This window comes from Oryx dammah, unplaced genomic scaffold, assembly GCF_014754425.2.
Source record: "Oryx dammah isolate SB20612 unplaced genomic scaffold, SCBI_Odam_1.1 HiC_scaffold_26, whole genome shotgun sequence".
Lineage (NCBI taxonomy): Eukaryota > Metazoa > Chordata > Mammalia > Artiodactyla > Bovidae > Oryx > Oryx dammah.
The window spans coordinates 15704820-15728484 of NW_024070210.1; the positions used below are offsets into that span (position 1 = coordinate 15704820).

General features: G+C 41.7%; 1 protein-coding gene across 10 annotated transcripts in view; it reads right to left on the reverse strand.

Annotated features, from left to right (window-relative positions):
• Window positions 1-2970: 2970 nt before the first annotated feature.
• TTLL5 (tubulin tyrosine ligase like 5) overlaps window positions 2971-23665 on the reverse strand; it is a 308459-nt gene continuing 287764 nt past the window's right edge. For all 10 annotated transcript variants that reach the window (XM_040226042.1, XM_040226046.1, XM_040226045.1 and 7 more), the window contains one exon: window positions 2971-3625. Coding sequence is in view for 2 of the 10 variants with exons in the window: in XM_040226048.1 (XP_040081982.1) it covers window positions 3603-3625 (23 nt within the window). In the remaining 8 variants the exon portion in view is untranslated. The remainder of the gene's footprint in view (window positions 3626-23665) is intronic.

A 23665-nucleotide genomic window follows, 5' to 3' on the forward strand; every position in this document is an offset into this window, starting at 1 on the left:
GTCTTGACTCGTGAGGTATCCTTCTTAATTCCATACCCACACCTAATGATCAGAGGGACCTGGAATCTGAGGGCTGAGACTCTCGAACACTGAGACGCTGCTGACTGTGAATTCCCTGGACAGTGCGTGCTGCGCTGCCCTCTGCCCGCCCTCCGCTGCCCTCTGCCCACCCTCCACACTGTTCAGGGAGTTCACAGTGGGGGGAGAGGGGCTGTACTTCGTCTGTTTTGTTCCTTCTCACAGCGATTATCCTCAGACACACAGAGGCGGTGGCTGAGATTTGGGCAGAAATCATCTCCATTTGACCTCCTTTTTAACTGTGGGCAAAAATCACCTGGTGTGATTTTTGCATATGGAAATGTGTTGGCTTGTATATTCACTATAAATTCAGGTGAGAATGAGAGAAACTGTCTGTGGCAAATGGCCTACAAATATGAGGCCAATTCTGTTCTCAGGTGGACCCTAGAAGAGCTCATCGGGGACTCCTTTTCGGAGGATGGGCCTCTTGTCAGGAAGTTTTGGAATGGAAGAGCGCAAAAAAAGCACAGCCCCATGTTCAACCTCTCATGTGAGGTCACGGGTTCCTAATCAATTCTACTGTGGTTTCATGTCCACCTGAAGCAATCAGCTACAATAAGTGAGGAAATGAGACCCCGTGGACTGTAGCCCACCAGGCTTCTCCGTCCATGAGATTCTCCAGGCAAGAATACTGGAGTGGGTTACCATTTCCTCCTCCAGGGGATCTTCCCGACTCAGGGATTGAACCTGGGTCTCCCGCATTGGAGGCAGACGCTTTCACCTCTGAGCTGCCAGGGAAGATCTACTGAAATTACCACTGGTTAAAAAAAGGAAAACTTTCTGAAGCTAAAATTTGAGGGTGTAGGATGTGTACAATATGTTGGTGCCTGTATGTATGTGTCTGTCTCTGTGTGTGCTCACCTTGCTCCTTCGTGAGTTGTCCCAAATTAAACTGAATTTGATCACTAAGACTCTCCTCCTGCTTTGTCTACACCCAGCCAACTCTGAAGGCTCCTCTCTCACACTCCATCTCACGTGACACCCACTTACTTCCACTCTTATTTCAGGAACTATGTCCTGTCTTACCAAAGGGAGCCCGTGGGTCTGGAGAGGAGATACCGTGCTTAGCTCATCAGCCATGGCTACAGCCAGCCCAGATTTTCAGTCTGTTTATTGATGGCAGTTCTTCTCAAATTTCAGTGGGTGAAAGAATCACCCAAGTGCTTACTTAAAACATGTAATTTCAGGCAGCAGCTTTAGAGATGTTACGGCTGGGTTAGGTCCAGCTTACCTAGAAACTGTATTTTGAGAAGTAGTGCGTTATAGCTGATACTGTTGGTCCTTGAGGCTTAACTGAGAAGAGGGAAATAATCTTACAGGCCCTAGAATACCGCCCTCCCACCCATCCCTGGCTATTTATTGGCCGAACCATGGCATGTGGGATCTCAGTTCCCCAACCAGGGATCAAACTCAATCCCCCTGCAGTGGAAGCATGGAGTCTTAATCTCTTAATCACTGGACCACCAGGGAAGTTCCAAACCCTCCTTTTTAATCCAACCTCATTAGACATCACTAGAACACTGGCCTCTGTGTTCACCCTAATGAACCAAGGCCATGAGCAGTGTTTCCTGAAGGATCCCAAGAAAAACAGCCCCACTGTGATTCCAAATCTTCTGCGTTAGGGCTCTATCCTTATCTTAGCTGATACAAATATGGGCAGGGGTCTAAAGCCCAGCCTCCCTGTTCCACCTGTCACTTATAGGCACTACCGAAATCTAAACCATTTTTCTGTCCATCTTTTAAAATATGTGCCTCTTTGGGGGAAGGGTAAAGAGGGGCTCTTTAAGGGTAAAGAGGGAGGATCATATGATTTGCTCAGTTTGTTACCAAGAGAAGTCCAGTACCAATAATAAGGACATTAAAATACTTGGGTAAATGAAGGAAGAGACCTGGAGTTCTGGTCTTCCACTTGATCAGCATGTGGTGAATGCAATAAACAATTAGCCTGAGGAGTCAGTTCTGATGGTTATCTAGGGCAATTCTAAACACTCCAGTTGGTTGAGAAGTTCTTTTACTGGACTCATACCTTCCTATGCTCTTTTATAAGAACTGTATGGTATATCTCCCCAAATACCTTATTTCCCAGTTCTACACATCAGCAGGGGGCTATGGGGGAATTCTCATTTGTCTACTAATCAATTCATAACCAAATTAGCAGAACAGTTAAGATGGTCCTCAAACTACTCAGAAGTCTCAGGAACATCTGAATGCTTCTCTCTTCTCTCCTGCAACTGACAGACTTCATCCCTCACGAAGAAAGAGAAGGCTTCCATGTGCTCAAACCTGTTTTCATTCACCAAGAAGGCAACGGAGCCCCTCTTCTCTCCGCCTTTCTGGGTGTCCTTTTTTTTTTAGGATTTCAGTGCTGAATCTCTACCACCTTGTTGTAGAAACTGCAGATGCTGGATTCTCCTCCAGTAACTTTCTGCGGTAGCTAAGTTAACCTTTAGTGGGCCCTGCAGCCACCTTTTAACCTTCTCTGGAAGCCAGAGAGAAGACCTGGCTAGGGTCCACCTAGGATGGATGAGGAAGCTTGAGGCTAAGCAGGAAGCAGCCAGGGGCGGAGCTGTATCATTCTGATGAACTGTTTAGGTAAACACTATGCAACTGGATACAAATTCACATGCCATGGGAGGACCCGCCTGCTGTGGTCTGGTAATGGAGACGTGCGCGTGCACCAGCATCCCAGGTGCTGGAACTTCTCTTGGGGAAGAGCCTGGACCCACCATCTGCTGAAACCAAATGTAAGAATAAAACATCTCTTTTAGAGCTCACATGTCTTAACCAAAGTTTAAAAAATTGCCCAGCAATGAAATAAAATGAGAAGCTGATCCCATTTCAGTCTTGTTTGTGAATACTGATTGTTGGGAAATTAGTAAATGGAAAAAAAAATAAAAATAGACTTACTTTATTCATTTTAGAAATCAGTTAGTTCCAAAGGGTGCGTTCACTGTGGCCCATGTGGTCAGCGGCACACGGACTTTGTCTTTACGCCCCCGGGGAAACTTGTGATGCAAGGCCCCCCTTTCTCCCAAACCCTCCGGAAAGGGAAGAACAGCTTTGGTAGATAACGTCGTTGGGATTCTAGGTTTGTAGGAGGTAAAGCTTAATACTGCAAAGTCTGGAAAAGAAGAGGAAGCAAAATGCAAATAGCCAAAGAGCCTCTTTTATATCATCTGTGTGGTAGCAGGAGAGGGGCAGAGAAGACCTAAGCAGGTAGGGGAAGGGTGGGGAAAGGGGGAAAAGATACACGTGTGCTCAGATGGGGTATATATCGCATCCGCTGAAGGTCCCCGCTGCCAAGTTCCATTGAAACCCAGATGATACGTTTCCCTGTTGTCTCAGGACAAGCCTGGACTGGCTGATGGGCAACAGTCTACTGCCACTTCTGCTGGAAGGCATTGGGGACTGAAGCAGCAAAAAAATACTCTGGACCCCTTGCAGCACTGGTGAGTGCTTCACTGGAGTCAGGCACCCAGGGGTGGGGGAGCTGTGAGCAGGTTCCTCCTCCGCGGGTCTGTGCTTCATCTTTTAGTGTGAATGGGATCTGAAAGAGAGGAAGTCAACCACTGAGTATCGGACATGAGCACGTGGGCTCGTACTAACCTGTGGCAATGTTTGGATAAGTTAGCGTTACTGAAGAATAAAGTAGCTGTGGCCCAGATAAATGAAGGTCACTTGAAAGTAGAAAACTATTCAGTTAATAATTTTTTAGGTTTAATTTTAAATCAGAGGATAACTGCTTTACAATGTTGTGTGGGTTTCTGCCATACAACACCATGAATCAGCCATAAGTATACATGTGTCCCCTCCCTCTTGAACCTCCCTCCCACCCTTCTAGGTTGTCACCAAGCACCAGGTTGAGCTCTTTTTAACTACTTTTGTTGGAAACTGTTCTAAACACTCTCATTTTGCCGCTGCTGCTTTTTTGTGTAGTCCTCTTAGTTTCTCCCAGCCCCCCACAAGAACACTTATCCCTTTTGCTTCTTCAATAAAAGATGCTAAATATAAGCTACCCTTTTGCCGAACCTCAGAGTCAGCATTGTTAGCATTCAATATTGAACTGCGTGGAAAAACTATTCTATGTATGCTCCAGTTTGTCTAAATCTTCCTTCCATGTGGGGTTATCAGGTAACACTTGACCTTGTATCCCCTGCGCTAGCCCCCAAATATATCCCTACACTCCTCCATCCAGTTTAGGAAAAGGAACATTACCACTACCTCAAATCCCCCGTGCTGCTGCTGCTGCTGCTGCTAAGTCGCTTCAGTCGTGTCCAACTCTGTGCGACCCCATAGACGGCAGCCCACCAGGCTCCTCTGTCCCTGGGATTCTCCAGGCAAGAATACTGGACTGGGGTCCCATTCCCTTCTCCAAAACATGCATGCTAAGTCGCTTCAGTCATGTCCGACTCTGTGCAACCCCATGGACAGCAACCCACCAGGCTCCTCTGTAGGCAAGAGTACTTGGAGGGGGTTGCCATTTCCTTCTCCAGTGAGACTCTCTTAATTCTTCCCATCCCCACTATCCTGCATTTTGGGTTTATCTTTCCCTTATTTGCTTTTTAAAAAAACAGGTTTGGTTACTATATATACTCATATCCTAAACATTATATTTCAGCTTTATGTAGGTTTGAATTTTACAATGTTCTTTCGTTATGTGACTATTCTTACATGTGATCTCAGCACACAACTGGAAGAATTTCTTTAGATAGATACTTAGGAGTGGAATTGTTGGGTCATAAATACTTGCATCTTCAACCCTCTAAAAATAATGCCAGATTATTTTTGAAAGCAGTTGTACCAATTCACACCCCCTCCGACAGAGTAAGAGCCCCAACCCCTGGCCTTCTCTATATGTGGAAAAGTAGTATTGCCTGAGTATAAAATTTTTGTGAATTGACTGAGATACGATGGTATCCTACTGTGGCATCTGCCTGATTAGGAATGAGGTTGAACATTTTTTCAAGTTTATCTAGTATTACACATACAGATTTTTTTCAACAAAATTCCAGGACATGCCTTTTGCTTATTTTCCAATTGAGTCATTGCTTTTTAATGTTTTTAAATAGCTCTATTGGGACATAATTCCATACCATTCAATTTATCCATTTAAGGTGTAAAATTCAGTGGCTTTTAGTATATTCAGAGTACATCCATCACCACAATCAAGTCTAGAACATTTTCACTGAAAGGAAATGAAAACCCACACCTCTTAAGCCATCACCCCCGTCCATCGCATGCCCCCACCCCTCGGTAACCATTAATCTTTTTCTATCTCTGTGGATTTGCCTGTTCTGTTGTTGTTGTGCAGTCTCTAAGCTGTGTCTGACTCTTTGCAGCCCCTTGGACTGCAGCACTCCAGGCTCTTCTGTTATTATCTAATATTGCCTATTCTGTGTGCTCAGTCGCTTCAGTCGTGTCTGACTCTTTAGGACTCCATGGTCTGCAGTCTGCCAGGCTCCTCTCTGTCCATGGGATTCTCCAGGCAAGAATACTGGAATGGGTTGCCATGCCCCGCTCCAGGGGATCTTCCCAACCCAGGGGCTGAACGTGCATCTTCTGTAGCTCCTGCCTTGCAGGCAGATTCTTTACCGCTAAGCCATCAGAGAAGCCCATTCTGGGCTTTGCATATTAAGTGGAATCCTTTAGTATGTAGTCCTTTGTGTCTGGCTTCTTTCACTTACCATAATGTTTTCTGGGGTGGTTCATCTTGTAGAATGTATCAGTATTCTATCCCTTAAACGGCTGAGTAATGCTCTCTTGTGTATATACACTATATTTACTCACTCATTAGTTGCTGGATGTTTGGGCTGTTTCCACCTCTTGGATATTATTAATAATGCTGCTATAAACATTCAAGTGCAAGTTTTTGTTTGGACATATGTCTTCATTTGGGTTACATACGTAAGAGTAGAATTGCTGGGTTATAATGGTAATTCTATGTTTAACGGTTTGAGGACCTGCCAAACTTTTCCAAAGTAGGTGCACCATTTTGGATTTCCACAAGCAGAGTATAAAGCTTCTAATTTGAATGTTTTCATATGCTAATTTCCATGCATATCTTCTGTGGAGAAATGTCTTGTTCAGATCCTTTGCCCATTTAAAAAACTGAGTTGTCTTTTCAATTAATGAGTTGTAAGACTTTCTATATATTCTAGATATAAGTCCTTTATTACATACATAATTTGCAAACATTTTCTCCCATACTGTGGTTTGTCATTTCATTTTGATGGTGTCCTCTGAAGCACAAAATGTAAAAATTTTGATGATGTCCAGTTTGTCTATTTCTTTTCTTTTTGTTGCTTATGCTTTTGATGTCATATCTAAGAAACTACTTACTGATTTTTAAAGTCTTTGCTTTATACCTGGACACTAATTTTTTGAAGGTATGTTACAAACACCCTCACTGAGTTTGTGACTTATTTCTTCAATCTCTTTAGAGTACCTTTTTTTGTAGAGGTGTTTCATGATTTATTAATTTATAAGTAAAGTCCTATTCCGAGATAAAAATTAGGTTGCATTTTTAGATATACACTTAACAAGTGACCTTTCCAGAAAATGACTTGGTTTTAAATGTTAAGACTTCCAGAATATCCAGGGCAGTTACCATAAAAAACAGATGATTTCTTTTAAAAACTTCTTAAAATTAAAAATTTCAAACATGCACACAAACTAGAAGAGTATCAGACACTTTCCTGTTCCCATCCTCTAGCTTCGATCAGCAACAATTCTTATTTTATTTCTCTCCCTGTGCATGCTTTTTCTTCTGGAATACTTCATAGAAAACCCAAGATAACACATCACGTTCTCCATAAATGCTTTAGCATGTATTTCATGTAGATAAGGACTCAAGAATAAAAGGAAAACAAGTCAACCCCCCACCCCCCAGCATAGTTATGGTGTCTTAGAAGTTCTTAATTTGAACAAAGTCAAATTGATCAGTTTTCACCTTTCTAGTTTGCACTTTTGGGATCTGATTTGAGAAAGCTTTTTCTTACATTATATATTGTCATATACTGTCTTATAAAATATGGACACTTTTGCTTCTGTATTTAAGTATTTCAATCCAAACTAAAATTGTGTACAGTATAAAGCACAGATCTACTTTCATTTTTTCTTACACAATAACAAAATTTCCTAGCATTATTTATTGAAAAATCTACCCTTTCCTCCTTTAACTGCAGTATTTCTCTACCATACACTCTTTCCATGTAGAAGAAACACAGTTTACTGTGCCAACACCACATTTTCTTAATTTCTTTACCTTGATAATAATTCTGGTTATGTGGTAAGACAAGTCACATATGGCCCCCTATCTCTCATTACTATTCTGTAAGAGTATAAGAGTTTATACTTGGCCTTTTTCCCTTCCAGGTAAATTTCAGAATCAATTTAAGCTTTAAAAAAATGAACAACTAATATCCTCTTCTCCAGTCTACAGATCAATTTTGGAGTGAACTGACATCTTACCAAACTGATTTTTAATCTATGAACATGTATCTCTCTTCACTGTTGTTGTTTTTTTTTTTTCCTAAGTGACTCTACATAGGGTTTTATAATTTTTTAAACACTAGGTTTTAACTATTTTTGTTAGATTCTTCCCTAGGTATATTATATGTTTTCATGATTATAACTTTGATACAAAGAGTCTGTGCTAAGTAGCTTCGGTCGTGTCTGACTCTTTGTGACCCCTTGGACTGTAGCCCACCAGGCTCCTCTGTCCATGGGATTCTCCAGACAAGAATATGTGAGTGGATTGCCAAGCCCTCCTCCAGGGGATCTTCCCAACCCAGGGATGGAACCCATGTCTCTTATGTCTCCTGCACTGGCAGGTGGGTTCTCTACCACTAACACCACCTGGGAAGCCTGATACAAAGCGTATCTTTTCTATAATCTGTAATTTATTTTGGAAAATGCTTGTAAAGCTAATAATTTACTTGAACACTTGTTTTGGGTTTCCAGTCAGACAGATGCATTATGTGAGAATAATGACAGATTTTCTTCAGTCCTTTCTTCATTTTTCCCTTGTGCTACTTTATTGACCAGGACTTTCAATACAACATTCAGTAGAAGTGATGGGTTCCCTTGTCCTGCTCTGCACCTTAAAGGAAATATTTTCAAGGTTTCCCAACTAATAGTATGATAGTTACTGTTGACTTTTTGTAGAGATAGTCTATTATTAGGTTCTTTTCTGAATTAGCTAGGAATTTTTTTAATTTAAGTCATGAAAGTACTGAATTTATCAAATGCTCATTCTGTATCCATTGAGAGGAGCATATCATTTTTTCCTCCTTTGATCTGTTACTGCAGAAAATTATGAGTCCATTTTAAAATATGACACAATCCTTGAAGCTCTGGGTGGACCTAACTTGATCATGATTTTTTTTTTTAACATTATTGGGCTCAGTTCGCTAATGCTGTAGCCAGATTTTTTCACATTTATATCCACAATTAAGAAATTATAATTTCAGAACTTTTAGGGTAGACTGTCTTTGTTAGGTCTTGCTATTAAGACGATAATAAGAGTTAGGGTGTTACTCCTTTTCCTTGACTCTGGAACAGTTTATAGAAGATTCGTAGATGTGGTTCTTGGATGTCCAATAAAACTATAAAAGCCTAGGGTTGAGCTTGTGAGAAGACTTGTTCTTGACTCAGTTTCCTAATAAGTAAAATAATATTTGGGCTTTATATTTCTTCTTTAGTAAATTTTTGTAAGCTAAATACTAAAATTGTATCCATCCCTGGTAGCTCAGCTGGTAAAGACTCTTCCTGCAATGTAGGAGATGCCAGTTCGATTCCTGGGTCAGGAAGATCCTCTGGAGATGGGATAGGCTACCCACTCCAGTATTCTTGGGCTTCCCTGGTGGCTCAGATGGTAAAGAATCAGCCTGCAGTGTGGGAGACTTGGGTTCAATCCCTGGGTTGGGAAGATACCCTGGAGAAGGGCATGGCAACCCACTCTGGTATTCTTGCCTAGAGAATCCCCATGGACAGAGGAGCCTGGTGGGCTACAGTCCATGGGGTCACAAATAGCTGGACGCCACTGAGTGACTAAGCACACACATCCATCTCAACAAAGTTTTAAAAATATATCAAAACAAGATTATTCATGGTATCTTCCTACCATCTGTTTTATCTCTGAAGGATGTATAATGTCTCTATTTGTTCCTCACAACCCTATGTTTATTTTCTATTTTGTTAATTTCCTCTTTTATCTTTATTATCTTTGAATTTATGTTGTTCTTTTTTTAACTTCTTAAGTCAGACACTAAGCACATTAACTTTCAGCCTCTCCCCTTTTCCTAGCATAAATTTGCCTTTAATATTCCTCAGGTTTTGATAAACAGCGTTTCCTAACTACGATTTTTTTGATGAATTAACTCTTTCTTAATTTCTAAACATGAGACTTCCCCTTATTCTTCTGTTATTGGATTGTGATCCAGGAAGATGGTCTTTGAAATGTGATTTAGAGCTTACTACATAGTTTCTACAGATACTAATGTTTGTTATGCACTTACACAGCATGATGTTCTACACACATTATGTCAAGTTGGTTAACTGAGTAGCTCAAACTTCCTAAAATGTTTTCAAGATTTTCAGACTGCTTGATTGAGCAGTAATTACTGAGTCACATTAAAACATTCCATAACAAAGATGGATTTGTCTGTTTCTCTTTGTGGTTCTGTTAAGTTTTGCCCTATATATATATTTATAACTATTCATTTTACTTAATTTTAAAAATCACTCAATATGCTAGTTAAAGTAAGTCCACAAGGAAAGGTTAAATACTTTCCTGATGAATCTTTAGAACTTTTTGCCAAAATGTAGTGATCCCTTTTATTTTTCAATATACTTTTTGCCTTAAAATCTATTTTGTCTGATGACTATAAGTGTACCCTCCTAGTATATCTTTTTCCAACCTTTCCTTTCATATACTTATGATTGAGATGTATCTCTAATTTTAAGCAGTCTACAAGTGGCTGCTTAAAACTGAGGCTGACAATATATCCTCTTCTGGTTGACCACTTCTCCCCACCTCCACTGCTACTGCCTTGCCCCGTCTGATGCAGCAACCACAGAGATGATACCAGATCCAAAGTCAGCTCCTGCACGCCTCTACCCTGAACGCTCTGATGGCTCGCACTCCTGCACGCCTGCACCCCGAACGTTCTGACGGCTCGCACTTCCCTCAAAAGGAAAGTACAGGTCCTTTCCTTAGCTTGTGGGGTCTTCGGGATCTGACTCCTCATCATCTCTGAGGCCCATCTGTGCCCACTCTTCCTTGCTCCCTAGTGGCCTGCTCGTCTTTCCCAAACACGGCAGCCACGATCCCTTTCAAGGCAGGCACGCGTGCTGTGCCCTCTGCTTGGAATTCCCTTCCCTCGTCACCACCAGTTCAGGCCCTCACCCCCTTCAGGTCTTCACTCAAACGCCACCCTTCCTGACCACTGTTCAGAACAGCGCTTCTCCTCACTCCCCGTTTCCTTTCACGGCTTCACTTTTTCTCTGGAACACTCACCGCTATCTAATGCACTATTTGTGTTACTCACTTGGTTTCCTGTCTCTCTCCCATTAGGGAGTTTTGGTTATTTTGTTCACTGCTCTGAGCTGTATGCCTAGTGCTGACCAGTGTGTAGCACGTAGTGTGGTTTACTGCTAAGTTGTGTCCGACCCTTTGGCCACCCCACGAATTGTAGTCAGCCAGGCTCCTTTGTCCATGGGATTTTCACATAGCAGATGCTCAGTAAATATCTGTCCAATGAATCAGTCTCTGACTTTCACTGGAACATTTAGTTCATTCACATTTCTGTAATTACTAATATTTTAATTTACTTCCACGATCTTAAATCGTGCTTTCTATGTGTTCCACCTTTTCTGTGTTTTCTTATGGATTTATCATTTTTATCATCTCATTTCCTCTCTACTATTTTGGAAGTTTCACATTTGTAATCTTTTAGTAATTACTCTACTCCCTTCTGCATTTGTATAAAGTACGTATGGCTGAAGTTATCAATATCTTCATCTTTTCATCGTACCATGTCGGGTTAGATGCCTCTGACTCTGATCATACCTTCTCTCTTGATTTATATGATACTGATGTTGGATATTTTCATGCCCTTCCTCTCCCTTTTAGCCTCACAGGAACATCATTATTACTTCACTGGTTATTCTGTTTACATTTGTCCATATTTTTATACAGTCTTTGCTCATAATTCCTCCTTGCATCTCAGACCTTTTTCTGGCATCATCTTTCTCTATTTGAAATACATTCTTTAGGTTCTTTCCTTTTGTGGCGGTTTGTTAGGGGCAAATTCTTCAGGGCTTTGTATGTTAAAAAGTGTCTTTTTTTTCATCCTTATCTATGAAATGCTTTAAACATGCTTTAGGTTTGGTAATTCTTTCTTGTCATCAATGGTAAGGTTTCCACCACCTCTGTTGAGGAGTATGCTGGCATCCTTTGGTAAGGCTTCTTTGCTCTCTAGCTGCTTTTAACATCTTTCCTTGGTCTCTGGCATTCTAAAGTTTAAGCATGGTGTGTTTAGGTGTGGATTTCTTGCAATTCACTGCAATTTGTGTATCTTTCATCAGCTTTGGAAAGTTTTTAGCCATTAACTCTTCAAATATTGCTCCTGTCCCATTTTTCTTTCCAGAACTCCAGTTAGATAGCTATTAGGGCTGCTCGCCTGGTTTTCCACTGTTTTATTATTGTTTTTCTGTACTACATTTCAGATAGTTTCTTTAAAAACAACTTCAGCTCATTGAATCTCTCTTCAGCTAGATCTAATCTGTACTGAAGCCCATTTGTTGATTTTTAAACTTTAATTACTGTATTTTTTTCAATTCTGAAAGTGCTACTTAGTTCTTTTTTTCAAATCTGTTTGGTCATAATTTTAATCTCTTGGTTTTACTCAAAGTTTCACTCCCTCTTTTAATTTCTCTAAACATATGAGCAAGTTTTTTTGTTTGTTTTTAGCTATTAAAAAATCTATTTATTTTTAATTGAAGTATAACTATAATATTGTGGTGGTTTCTGTCATCCATCAACATGGATCAGCCATAGGTATATATGTATGTCCCTTTCCTCTTGAGCCTCCCTCCCACCTCCCACCGTATCCCACCCCTCTAGGTTGTCACAGATCCCTGGTTTGAGTTCCCTGAGTCATACAGCAAATCCCCAATGGCTATTTTACATGGGTTAGTGTCTATGTTTTCATACTGCTCTTTCCATTCATCCCCACCCACTGCCTGCCTATGTCCATAAGTCTCTTCTCTATGTCTGTGTCTCTACTGCTGCCCTGCAAATAGGTTCATCAGCACCATCTTTCTAGATTTCATAAAGAGACATTAATATACAATATTTGTCTTTGAGGAAGTATTTTTTTAATTGCGCATCTGGTTACTTCAATATCTTAGTTTTTACAGGTCTGATATTGTTAGCTGTTATTTTTGCTGACTTTTACTTATGGCACCATCTTTCCTTCTTTGCTAAATGGTGATACCATGGTTCTTAAAATGTTACCTGTGGGAATTATTTGAGATTTGAGTTGAAGGAGGATTTCTCCCAAAAAAAAAAGAAAAAAAAGGTATTTAATTCTACTGGGTGCCTGGGGCTACTACTAGCTTAGGACTACTTAAACGAAGTTCTCAGGTTGAAGTTTTTTGAAGTACCTAGGGAATAGGGTTGTAAATGAACAGGGGAGAGTCCCCTACTCCATTCTCACTCACCACCAAGGTTTAAGACAGGCAATTTCTTTCAGTGCCTGAGCAGCGGAGGTCAGGTGGGCGGGGTCATTTATTTCTGGTTAAACTTTCCAAGGAGGATATAGTCCTGTGGGGTCCCATCTTTATGTGAAAGGTCTCCAGTTAGACTCTCACCTTGACATTGGCCTGTTGTCCCTTACATCTGCCATAATTCTGGTCGAGAGCTGCTTCCATCCCTTCTCCTGCCTGGTGACCCGGTGCTGGATAATCGGGGCAGGAAGGGTATAGAATGATAATGTTGCTGCACTTTCCCCCTCCCTGCCTCTGTGGCCATGACCATGATCACAGCCCAGTGCTTTTTTGTAGGACTTAAAAAACAAAAAAAGGCCACTGAAGTTATCCCATCTTCTTTTTTGCTTTGATGTCCTAGTATAGAAATGCTTTCTTGTTTTTTGGTCAAATGTCTATGGATCATACTATCTATTTATACACTTGGCTTTTATCAAATAAAGTTACATCCTATTAGGTTAGTTCTAAAGTCAAGAAGCAACACAGGCATAAAATCAGAGTTACTTCTGAAAGTCGTAAAGCACCTATAAACTACATTATACTGGTTTGGCAACTATCAGAGTCCAACAAACCCAGTTTTTCTTCCAGCCTAGTACCAGATTAAAGTAACTGCCCTCTGTTACTTTAATACAGTGAATGAAAATATTTTTAAACATGGGGCAACATTTGCGAAGGTGAAACATGCCATTAGAGGCACCTGGGAGCAGAGGCGGCCCAGCAGATCCACACCCCACCCTCACTTTAAGGCACACGCTCCCCGAGCAGAATGGTTGACAGACTTCCCTAAATTGCCCCAGTTTCTTGAACCTTTTCTGGGGGGTGGGTAGGGGGAGGGGACTGTGCCTTGCATGTGTCTCTCACTTCCCCTGCAACGCTCTTTTAAGGGCAGAGACCATGCCTTACAAATCTTTATGTGACCCGAGCTCCTAGTATTGTGGTGTGCAAATATTTACAAGGGGACTGTACGGTAAATACTCTGTTGACTGCTGTGGAAATGATCAGTAGCACAGTTCCCAGTGGGAAGTAAAAGGCTTCCAACTAACAAAACAGACTGTGCTTCTTCAAGCGGCAAAAGGCCTGGTGTGATAAGCAGCAATCATGCTCCAGACCAGTGCTCTACCACTCATCAGCTGTCTCAAGGAAGGGGGTGCAGATTTCCAGGGAGATCCTCTGATCACAGCTTTTCTAATTGAGAAAAGACAGAACATCATCACGACTTCTATTCCAATAAAGACAGCCCGGACCTTCAACCAACATGATGTAACTAGAGTGATCTTTCTCCCTCCAAGGTCTGAAGTGAGTAAGAGAAAATTATTTTTTTTAATTACCTAAATGCAAAAAGTTTTAAAAGTTGTGCTTTAGATTTGTCCCTAAGGCCTTTCCAACTGATCTGAGTCGCCCTGGTAGTACCCTGGCAGCATTCTGGTTTGGTAAGAAAGAGAGTGAATGAATCACTTTATTTTTATCCTGAGTGACAGAAGGAGAAAGGAGACAGCTGGGGAGTGAGGGCCAACCTGCTGGCCTCCCCCCCTACCTTCCTGGGCACAGCTCAAGTATGCAGGAATGAACAACACAGGGACAAAAGCAAAAGATCCATTTCAGGAAGCCCTGCCCGGGTGACACACAGGCGCACCAGGCACAGCTGCGAGGGGCTTGTTCAGAGCAAAGGCAGCCCCCGAGTGATGCTGAAAAGCGGTCACATGGGAGAAAGGAGCTGACCGACCACAGCAGCACCATCGGACTCTCACACCCTCCCAGAAATGCTCCTGCCTTTCTAAAAAGTACAGGCACTTGGTGTAACTCTCTGATGCCAACACCAACATGGGCTCAAGACACCATCCATGGGGGGAGATGCACTTCCTACTTGCAAACGAGCAATCAAAGTTTTAACTGCCGTTTAAAGGGATTCTCCTGTAAAGAACTAAAGTCACATAGACAATAAGCCTACTTCTTCTCAGAACTGTACCCAATGAAGCTCTGAAAGTATATTTCATTCTTACAGACCTGTAAAAACCATATCACTCTTATTCGGGTTCATTTTCTTATCACACTAAACCCGAAGATGAGTGTGATAACGCTGCAGCATGGACAGAAAGAGACAAATCCATGAGAATGACTTTCAGATACCACTCGGTCACAACTGTTTCCAGTGAAAGTTGCTCAGGCCTGTCAGACTCTTTGCGACTCCATAGACTATACAGTCCTGGAATTCTCCAGGCCAGAATACTAGAGTGGGTAGCCTTTCCCTTCTCCAGGGGATCTTCCCAACCCAGGGATCGAACCCAGGTCTCCTGCATTGCGGGCGGCTTCTTTGCCGGCTCAGATAGTGAGTATACTAAGGGCAGACTATTTAACACACTGCATAGCGGGTTTTTTTGGCATGCTTATGCTGCTTGCTCTTTGGCTTCAGTAGTGTTCTGATTCTTTGTGACTCTTATCGACTGGAGCCCAGCAGGCTCCTCTTGTCCATGGAATTCTCCAGGCAAGAATACTGGAGTGGATTGCCATTTCCTTCTCCAGAGGATCTTCCTGACCCAGGGATCAAACCAGGGTCTCACACATCGCAGGCAGATTTCTTTACTGTCTTGAGCCACCAGGGAAGCTCTTTTTTGGCATGAACATTTAATAATTTCGTTTTTTACATATATATGCATTAGTATACTGTATTGGTGTTTTTCTTTCTGGCTTACTTCGCTCTGTGTAATAGGCTCCAGTTTCATCCACCTCATTATAAGTGATTCAAATGTATTCTTTTTAATGGCTGAGTAATACACCATTGTGTATATGTACCACAGCTTTCTTATCCATTCATCTGCTGATGGACATATATAATATCTATATGTAAAATATTTATATATAATATACCTGTAAATAAATCTGGATTTATAAAATAGAACACTAAATCATTAAAAGGGAAATGATTTATTTCAAAGAAAGTTTTTACCTTCTTGAAAAGAATTGATTTCTTATGCAAATTTAATGATGGCCATTCTGACTGGTGTGAGGTGGTACCTCACTGTGGTTTTGATTTGTATAAGAGAGTAATTAATTGCATAAGAAATTAATTAAGTAGACTTTTTAATGATGTTCATTCTGACCTGGTGTGAGGTGGTATTACCTCATTGTAGTTTTGAAAGCCTACTAATAATAAAAGTTGGAGAGGGTACAGAGAAAAGGGAACCCTCCTACACTGCTAGTAGGGATGTAAACTGGTACAGCCACTATGGAGAACAGTACGGAGGTACATTAAAAAACTAGAGTTGCCACAAAAAGTGAAAGTTGCTCAGTTTGTTCAGTTCAGTTGCTCAGTGGTGTCCAACTCTTTGCGATCCCATGAACTGCAGCATACCAGGCCTCCCTGTCCATCACCAACTCCCAGAGTTCACTCAGACTCACGTCCATTGAGTCAGTGATGCCATTCAGCCATCTCATCCTCTGTCGTCCCCTTCTCCTCCTGCCCCCAATCCCTCCCAGCATCAGAGTCTTCCAGTAGTCAACTCTTGCTCAGTCGTGTCCAATTCTTTGCAACCCCATGGACTGTAGCCCACCAGGCTCCTCTGTCCATAGAATTCTCCAGGCAAGAGTACTGGAATGGGTAGCCATTCTGTTTTCCAGGGGATCATCCCAACCTAGGGATTGAACCTAGGTCTCCTGCATAGGAGGTGGATTTTTTACCATCTGAGCCACCAGGGAAGCCCAAGAATACTGAAGTGGGTAGCCTATTCTTTCTCCAGCAGATCTTCATGACCCAGGAATCGAACCAGGGTCTCCTGCACTGCAGGTGGATTCGTACCAGCTGAGCTACCAGAAAAGCTCCCCCCAAATTGCCATATGATCCAGCAATCCCACTCCTGGACATATACCAAGACAAAAATATAATCTGAAAAGATATATGCACTTCAGTGTTCACAGTGGTACTATTTACAACAGCCAAGACATGGAAATAACCTAAATGTCCACTGACAGATTGGGTGCATAAAGAAGATATTGTATATACACACACAATGGAACATTAATCAGCCATACAAAAGGGTGAAATAATGACATCTACAGCAACATGGACGGGCCTGGAGATTATCATACCAAGTGAAGTCAGAAAAAGACAAACGCCGTGTGATTGTAACTTGTATGTGGAATCTTACACACAAAACAGAAACAGACTCAGACATACGGGAACAGGCCTGTGGTTGACAAGGGGGAGAGGGAAGGGGAGAAGGCCAGGACTGGGAGCTGGGAACTAGCAGATGCAAACTAGTATATATCGGATGGATAAACAAAAAGGCCCTACTGAATAGCACAGGGAACTGTATTCAGTATAGTATAACAAACCAAAATGGAAAAGAACGTATACATGTGTGTAACGGAATCACTGCTGTACAGCAGAAATTAATACAACACTGGAAATCACTATACTTCAATAAAATTAAGAAAAGATACAGTAGCAATAAAAAGTTAAAAAAAGGATTTAATTTCTTTATAGAGAGTTCTAGAAATGAAGAGTGACATTGTAACCCAAGGCTATGAACTTTAATTTGATTTCTTCTAATCAGAAGAAATTTAATCTGATTTCTTCTAATCAGAAATCTAACCTAATCTTTGGAATTTAATAATGATTACTGTTTTCTGACTATAGGATAAATTCATGATCACTGTAAAAAATCTTAGGTTTAAGAACACATTTTTATATAGCTTTGAGTTCAAAAGCACTGATGTATAGAGGGATCTTTCCTATCTAGAACAATTATTTTTAGCCTGATAAAACTTCAGTCTCATTCCTCCTATAGTAAATGCAACATTACTTCAAAAAAGCTGCTGGATACCAAGGATCAGGAGAAGAGCAGATGTTCAATTACCTGAGGAAACTAAATGAAGGGACCCTAAACCAGTGACTTTCAAGCTTTTTAAAAATTGCAACGCATAGTATAAAAACTACATCTCATGTGAACACACCCGTAAGTAGCTTTATGACTTAAAGTCTCACAGAACAGTTCTTACTTTTACCATAGATGGCACTGGGTGTTTTTTCTTTCTATTCCATTCTGTTCCATTGAGGGGGCGAGGGAGGAAGAATCGACCATTACAACCAGTGGTATGCTAGTAAATGTTTAACAACTGGCTCTTTGCGGTAAAATAAGCAAACAAAAGCCCCGACTTCGCGTTGCTGGCTGTTTTCCACCACAGCTGAGTTCAAGTAAGCAACTTGAAGTCACTGAAGGCAGGACTAAGAAGAGGCAGGCACTGCGGGTTCTTGTGAGTCTGGCTGTGACCCACTAAATTGATTTGATGACCCACTCGTAGGTCATGACCCGCAGTTTAAAAACTACTGCTCTAGAGTCTAGACAATCAAATTCCTTAGCAGTTCACAGGAAGCTGAGAGAGGCCAGCAAATACTGTTCCCAGGAGGTACTGAATGAGCACACAGGCGCTGGGATGACAAGCCGCCTGGGCACCGGAGGGGAACAACCTCTCACCCTGGGCATCTCTGAACCAGCCTTCAGCTTCCCCAAGACTGATCACGTGGAGAAAGTAAGCGGTAACCTTAGGAAAATCACCATCTCTCTGAGTTTCCTTTTCTTTATTGTTATATAGAAATTGTGTACTTCAGTGGATTCTTGTAGGATAATTCACATGAAGACATTCTGAAAATTGTTACAGGACAGTATTCATATGAAAATGACCACATTTAACAAAATCTTATTCACAGGGAATTAAATATCACCTGTCTTAGCATCTGAGTTCACCGATCATGCCCACCTTCTTGACCTCTCCCGCGTGGTTCTCTGAGATTATGAAATATCCAGGGGCCTCCTCTCAAGGCTGGTTCCTTGGACTCCTCCACGGGCTCCTTTTCTCCTTTGCACTTTGTTGCTCCTTTCCCTCAGGAGAATTTTTCCACTGACAGGTAGCTCTAAGGACCACTGCTAAACTCTACATCCAGTTTTGACTTCTCCCTGGCTTTTGAGAAGGCTTTTCTGAATTTAATGTTCAGCCATCATCTGAATTTGACTTCTAAAATACTATCCAGGAAGCACAGACTCTCCCAAACAATCAATCCAAAGGTCACACCAAGACACACTGTAATTAAAATGGCAAACGTTAAAGATAGAGAATATTAAAAGCAGCAAGGGAAAGGCAACAAGTTACATACAGAGGAACTCCATAACACTATCAAGCTGACTCTTCAGCAGAAACTTTCAAGCGATGAAAGGGAAAACCTGCAACCAAGAGTACGTGGCAAGACTTTCATTTAGATATGAGGGAGAGATCAAAGGTTTACAGATAAGCACCACCAAGAAGTTCAGTACCACCAAACCAGCTTCACAAGAAATACTGAAGGGACTTCTCTGGTGAAAAAGAAAAGGCTGCATCTAGGAACATGAAAATCATGAAAGGAAAAACCTCATTGGTACAGGCAAATATACAGGAAAGGCAGCAAATCAGCTGTGTAAAGCCAGTGCTGTGCTTGCTTAGTCGCTTCAGTCGTGCCCGACTCTTTGTGACCCCAGGGACTGTAGCCCACCAGGTCCTCTGTCTGTGGGGATTCTCCAGGCAAGAATACTGGGGTAGGTTGCCCTGCCCTCCTCCAGGGGATTTTCCCAACCCAGGGATCGAACCCAGGTCTCCCACATTACAGGCGGATTCTTCACCATCTGAGCCACTTAGGGAAGCCCATAAAGCCAGTAGGAAGGTTAACAGACAAAAGTAGTAAAATCATCTGTAGCCACAATAAGTTGTTAAGGGATACACAAAGCAAAAAGATGTATGATGTGATGTGTTGTTCAGTTGCTAAGTCGTTATGTCCGATTATTGCGACCCCATGGACTGCAGCACGCCAAGCTGCCCTGTCCTTCACTATCTCCTGGAGTTTGCTCATATTCATGTCTATTGAGTCATGCATGATGCTAACCACCTCATCCTCTGCCGCCCCCTTCTCCTTTGGCTGCCTTCAATCTTTCCCAGCATAAAACTGATAAATGTGAGGGTGGGGGAGTCAAAACATGTACTGTGTGGGGAATAAAGCAAATAACTATGTAATATCTTTGTATGGTGACATAACTAGACTTATCATGGGGATCATTTTGAAATGTAAAGAAATACCAAAATCACTATTTTGTGTAACAGGAACCAACACAGTGTTGTAGGTCAGATATACTTCAAACAACAAACACACATAGAAAAAGAGATCAGGTTTGTGGTTATCAGGTGCAGGGGGTGGAGGGAAGGGGAATTAGATGAGGGTGGTCAAAAGGTACAAACTTCCAGTTATAAGATAAGAACTAGGGATGTAACACACAACATTATAAATACAGTCAACACTGCTGGATGTTGCATATAAAAGTTGTTAAAAGAGTAAATCCTAGGAGTTCTCATCACAAGAAAAAAATTTTCTCTATTTCTTTCATTTCTATATGAGGTGATAAATATTCCCTAATCTTATTATGATAATCATTTCATGATGTGTGTAAGTAAAATCATTATAAGTTCAGTTCAGTCGCTCAGTTGTGCCCGACTCTTTGAGACCCCATGGACTGCAGCTTGCCAGGCTTCCCTGTCCATCACCAACTCCCGGAGCTTGCTCAAACTCAAGTCCATTGAGTCGGTGATGCTGTCCAACCATCTCATCCTCTGTCGTCCCCTTCTCCTCCTGCCTTCAATCTTTCCCAGCATCAGGGTCTTTTCCAATAAGTCAGTTCTTTGCATCAGGCGGGCAAAGTATTGGAGCTTCATAAAATCATTATGCCATATACCTTAAATTTGTCCAGTGCTGTACGTTAACTATATCTCAATAAAATCGGGAGAAAAAAATCTAAATATGAAATTCATAAAAATAAAATATGAATAGTATTATCTGTCCCACTCATCCACAATGCTGGGTGCTCTCATTCTTTCTCATTCTTATCTCAGTTATCAAGGTTCAATTTAAAATGGCTTACACCAGGCTTCCCTGATATCTCAGTTGGTAAAGAATCTGCCTGCAATGCAGGAGACCCCAGTTTGATTCCTGGGTCAGGAAGATCCCCTGGAGAAGGGATAGGCTACCCACGCCAGTATTCTTGGGCTTCCTTTGTAACTCAGCTGGTAAAGAATCCACCTGTAATGTGGGAGACTTGGGTTTGATCCCTGGGTTGGGAAGAACCCCTGGAGAAGGGAAAGGCTATCCACTCCAATATTCTGGCCTGGAGACTGTATAGTCCATGGGGTTGCAAAGAGTTGGACATGACTGAATTTGAAGGCTTTTATAAAATTTTATTTCTTCAAGGTCTTTTTTTCCCCCTTTGGGGGCACATCATGTGGCCTGTGGGATCTTAGTTCCCTGACCAGGGATTGAACCTGAGCCCATGGCAGTGAAAGCATGGAGTCCTAACCACTGAACCACCAGAGAATTCCCCAAGGTCTTTCTCTTTAAAACACTGCTTTTATTTGTGCTTTTAAAAAGCAATCTGTGCACAGGTTTTTAAAAAAACAACAACAACCAAACAGTACAAAAGGGTATAGAGTTAAAAGTGTCTCTTCTACCCTAGACTCTGTCATTGCTATATATGTCTATATCCTTCTCAGAATAGTCTATGCCCACACAAACAAAGGAGGGGCTTCCCGGGTGGCTCAAACGGTAAAGAATCCGCCTGCAATGTGGGAGACCTGGGTTCAATCCCTGGGTTGGGAAGATCCCCTGGAGAAGGGCATGGCTACCCACTCCAGTATTCTGGCCTGGAGAATTCCACGGACAGAGGAGCCTGGCAGGCTACAGTCCATGGGGTCACAAACAGTCGGACATGACTGAGTGACTTTCACTTTCATACAAACAAATACATGATAAACATATATTCCTTCTCCCCTTCTTACACAAATGGGAGCATAACCTACAGTAGAATTTTAAAAAGTTTTTCACTTAACAATACATTTCTGAAATTGTTCCATACCATCATAAACATCTACTTTAGGAGAACTCTTTAGGTAATCCATAGAAATATTATTCCAATTCCAAGACACCATTTCAGCATGGGTCATCTTGTGAGATCTTCCCACTGTCTCACTCTCTGCTTCCACAGTTTTTTATAAGGAAAACTGAAATGGACCCAGAACCAGTCTGTCATCTTGTTGTCGTGTAACCAGGAGATAACAGGAAACGGCCTCTTCCTCTCTTAAAACAAAGGGCCACCCACAGGGGAGTTCCAGCAGAGCAGGAGCCAAAGTACCAGAGCTTAATATTTGGAGATGTTATTACAAGTGATGGCTCTTAGAGTCCTCTGGAAGGTAAAGGGAGAGTTTAGCCTCACATTAGCATCATTTTAGAGACCAAAACGAGGGCTGCAGGTGAAGAGAGGTTTGCCCTTGCGTGGGAATAATGACAGCTTTGGCACCTAGATCTGATGGTTAGACAAACATGAGACAGTCAAGCTGACAATGCTACTAATTTTAGAGGCTAAAGCTACTGGAAACTCAGCGTACTTTCTGAGGATTCAGATGTCAACTCACTATCACCACAAAGCAGATGGCCCTTGCATCCTTTGAACTAAAGCTTGCGTTTTAACTATCATCCATCCTTCTCTTGTAAAGATCTTCCTATTCGTTCTCCAAGGGCTCCTGAATATGTCTGTTACTTTATATTTATCTTCCAAACTAATCCGTACCTCCCCCTAATCATTTTTATTACTTTTCACTGCATTTTCTAAACTGTATCCTCTCTCTGGGTTTTATGGTTCACTGCATGCCCATTTCTAAGCCACTATCTTGTATCCCTCTTTTTGTCTATTAACAATAAAAGAGTGATTACAGCAGTTTCTCGACCTTTTATAACCTATGGTCTGCCAGCCAAGAAGATTTTACTTTCTGCACTTTGTTTTACGAAAGCAATACATTTCCTATCACTCTCCATACATAAAATTATATTATAGCTTGACATGCTTTTTTAAACTTATGGTCGCTACCCTCCTCTTTCCCCACTGCTATGCACTGCTGGTTGAGAAGCATCGTATTAGACATAGACTTAAGGTTCCACTGTACCATTTCTCTTCAATCAACTCCATAAAGTGCTCTTTTTCACTCCCAGAAAAACTTGTCCCTAAGTGTCAAAAATTTCTATCAGCCAGATCAGAACAATCTTAGCTTCACAGAATGGTAGTATGGCTTAAAGACTGCATCAGTAAGGGAGTGTTCATGCATTTGATGAAATTGAATCTGCCATGTAAAAACCGCCCATATGTCCATCTCCTGACTTTTCATTTTTCCTTTACTAAAGACAAAACAAAACTGGTGTGGTAGGCAGCCTTTACAGCGGCCTCGTGTGATGCCTGCCTGCTGGTACTCATGCCCTTACGTAATTTCCTTTCCAGAGTACAGACCAGACTTACTGACCCATTTCTTACAGAGGGAATTCAGCAAAAGCTGTGGCATGTCACTTCCAAGGTTAAGTTATGAAAAGGCAGTGGCTTCTGCCTTGGGTGCTTTCTTATTCTCTCCCATATTGCTTGGTCACAGGAGGCCAGTTGCCATGAATTAGTCTGCCCAGGCTGCAATAACCACAGAATGGTTGGCTTAAACAACAGAAATTTATTTTCGCACAGTTCAGGAGGCTGGCAGTTTAAGATCAAAGTGTGGTCTGGTTCTTTCTAAGGCCTCTCCCCTAGACTTGCACATAGCTATCTTCTGGGTCCTCAAAGGGTCCTTCCTCTGAGTGCATCCCTGATGATTCTCTGCATGTCCAAATTCCCTCTTCTTATAAAGACACCAGTTGGGCTGGATTAGGGCCCACCCCAAGAATCTCCTTTTAACTTAACAACCCCTGTGGAGGCCCTATCTCCAAATATAGTCACAT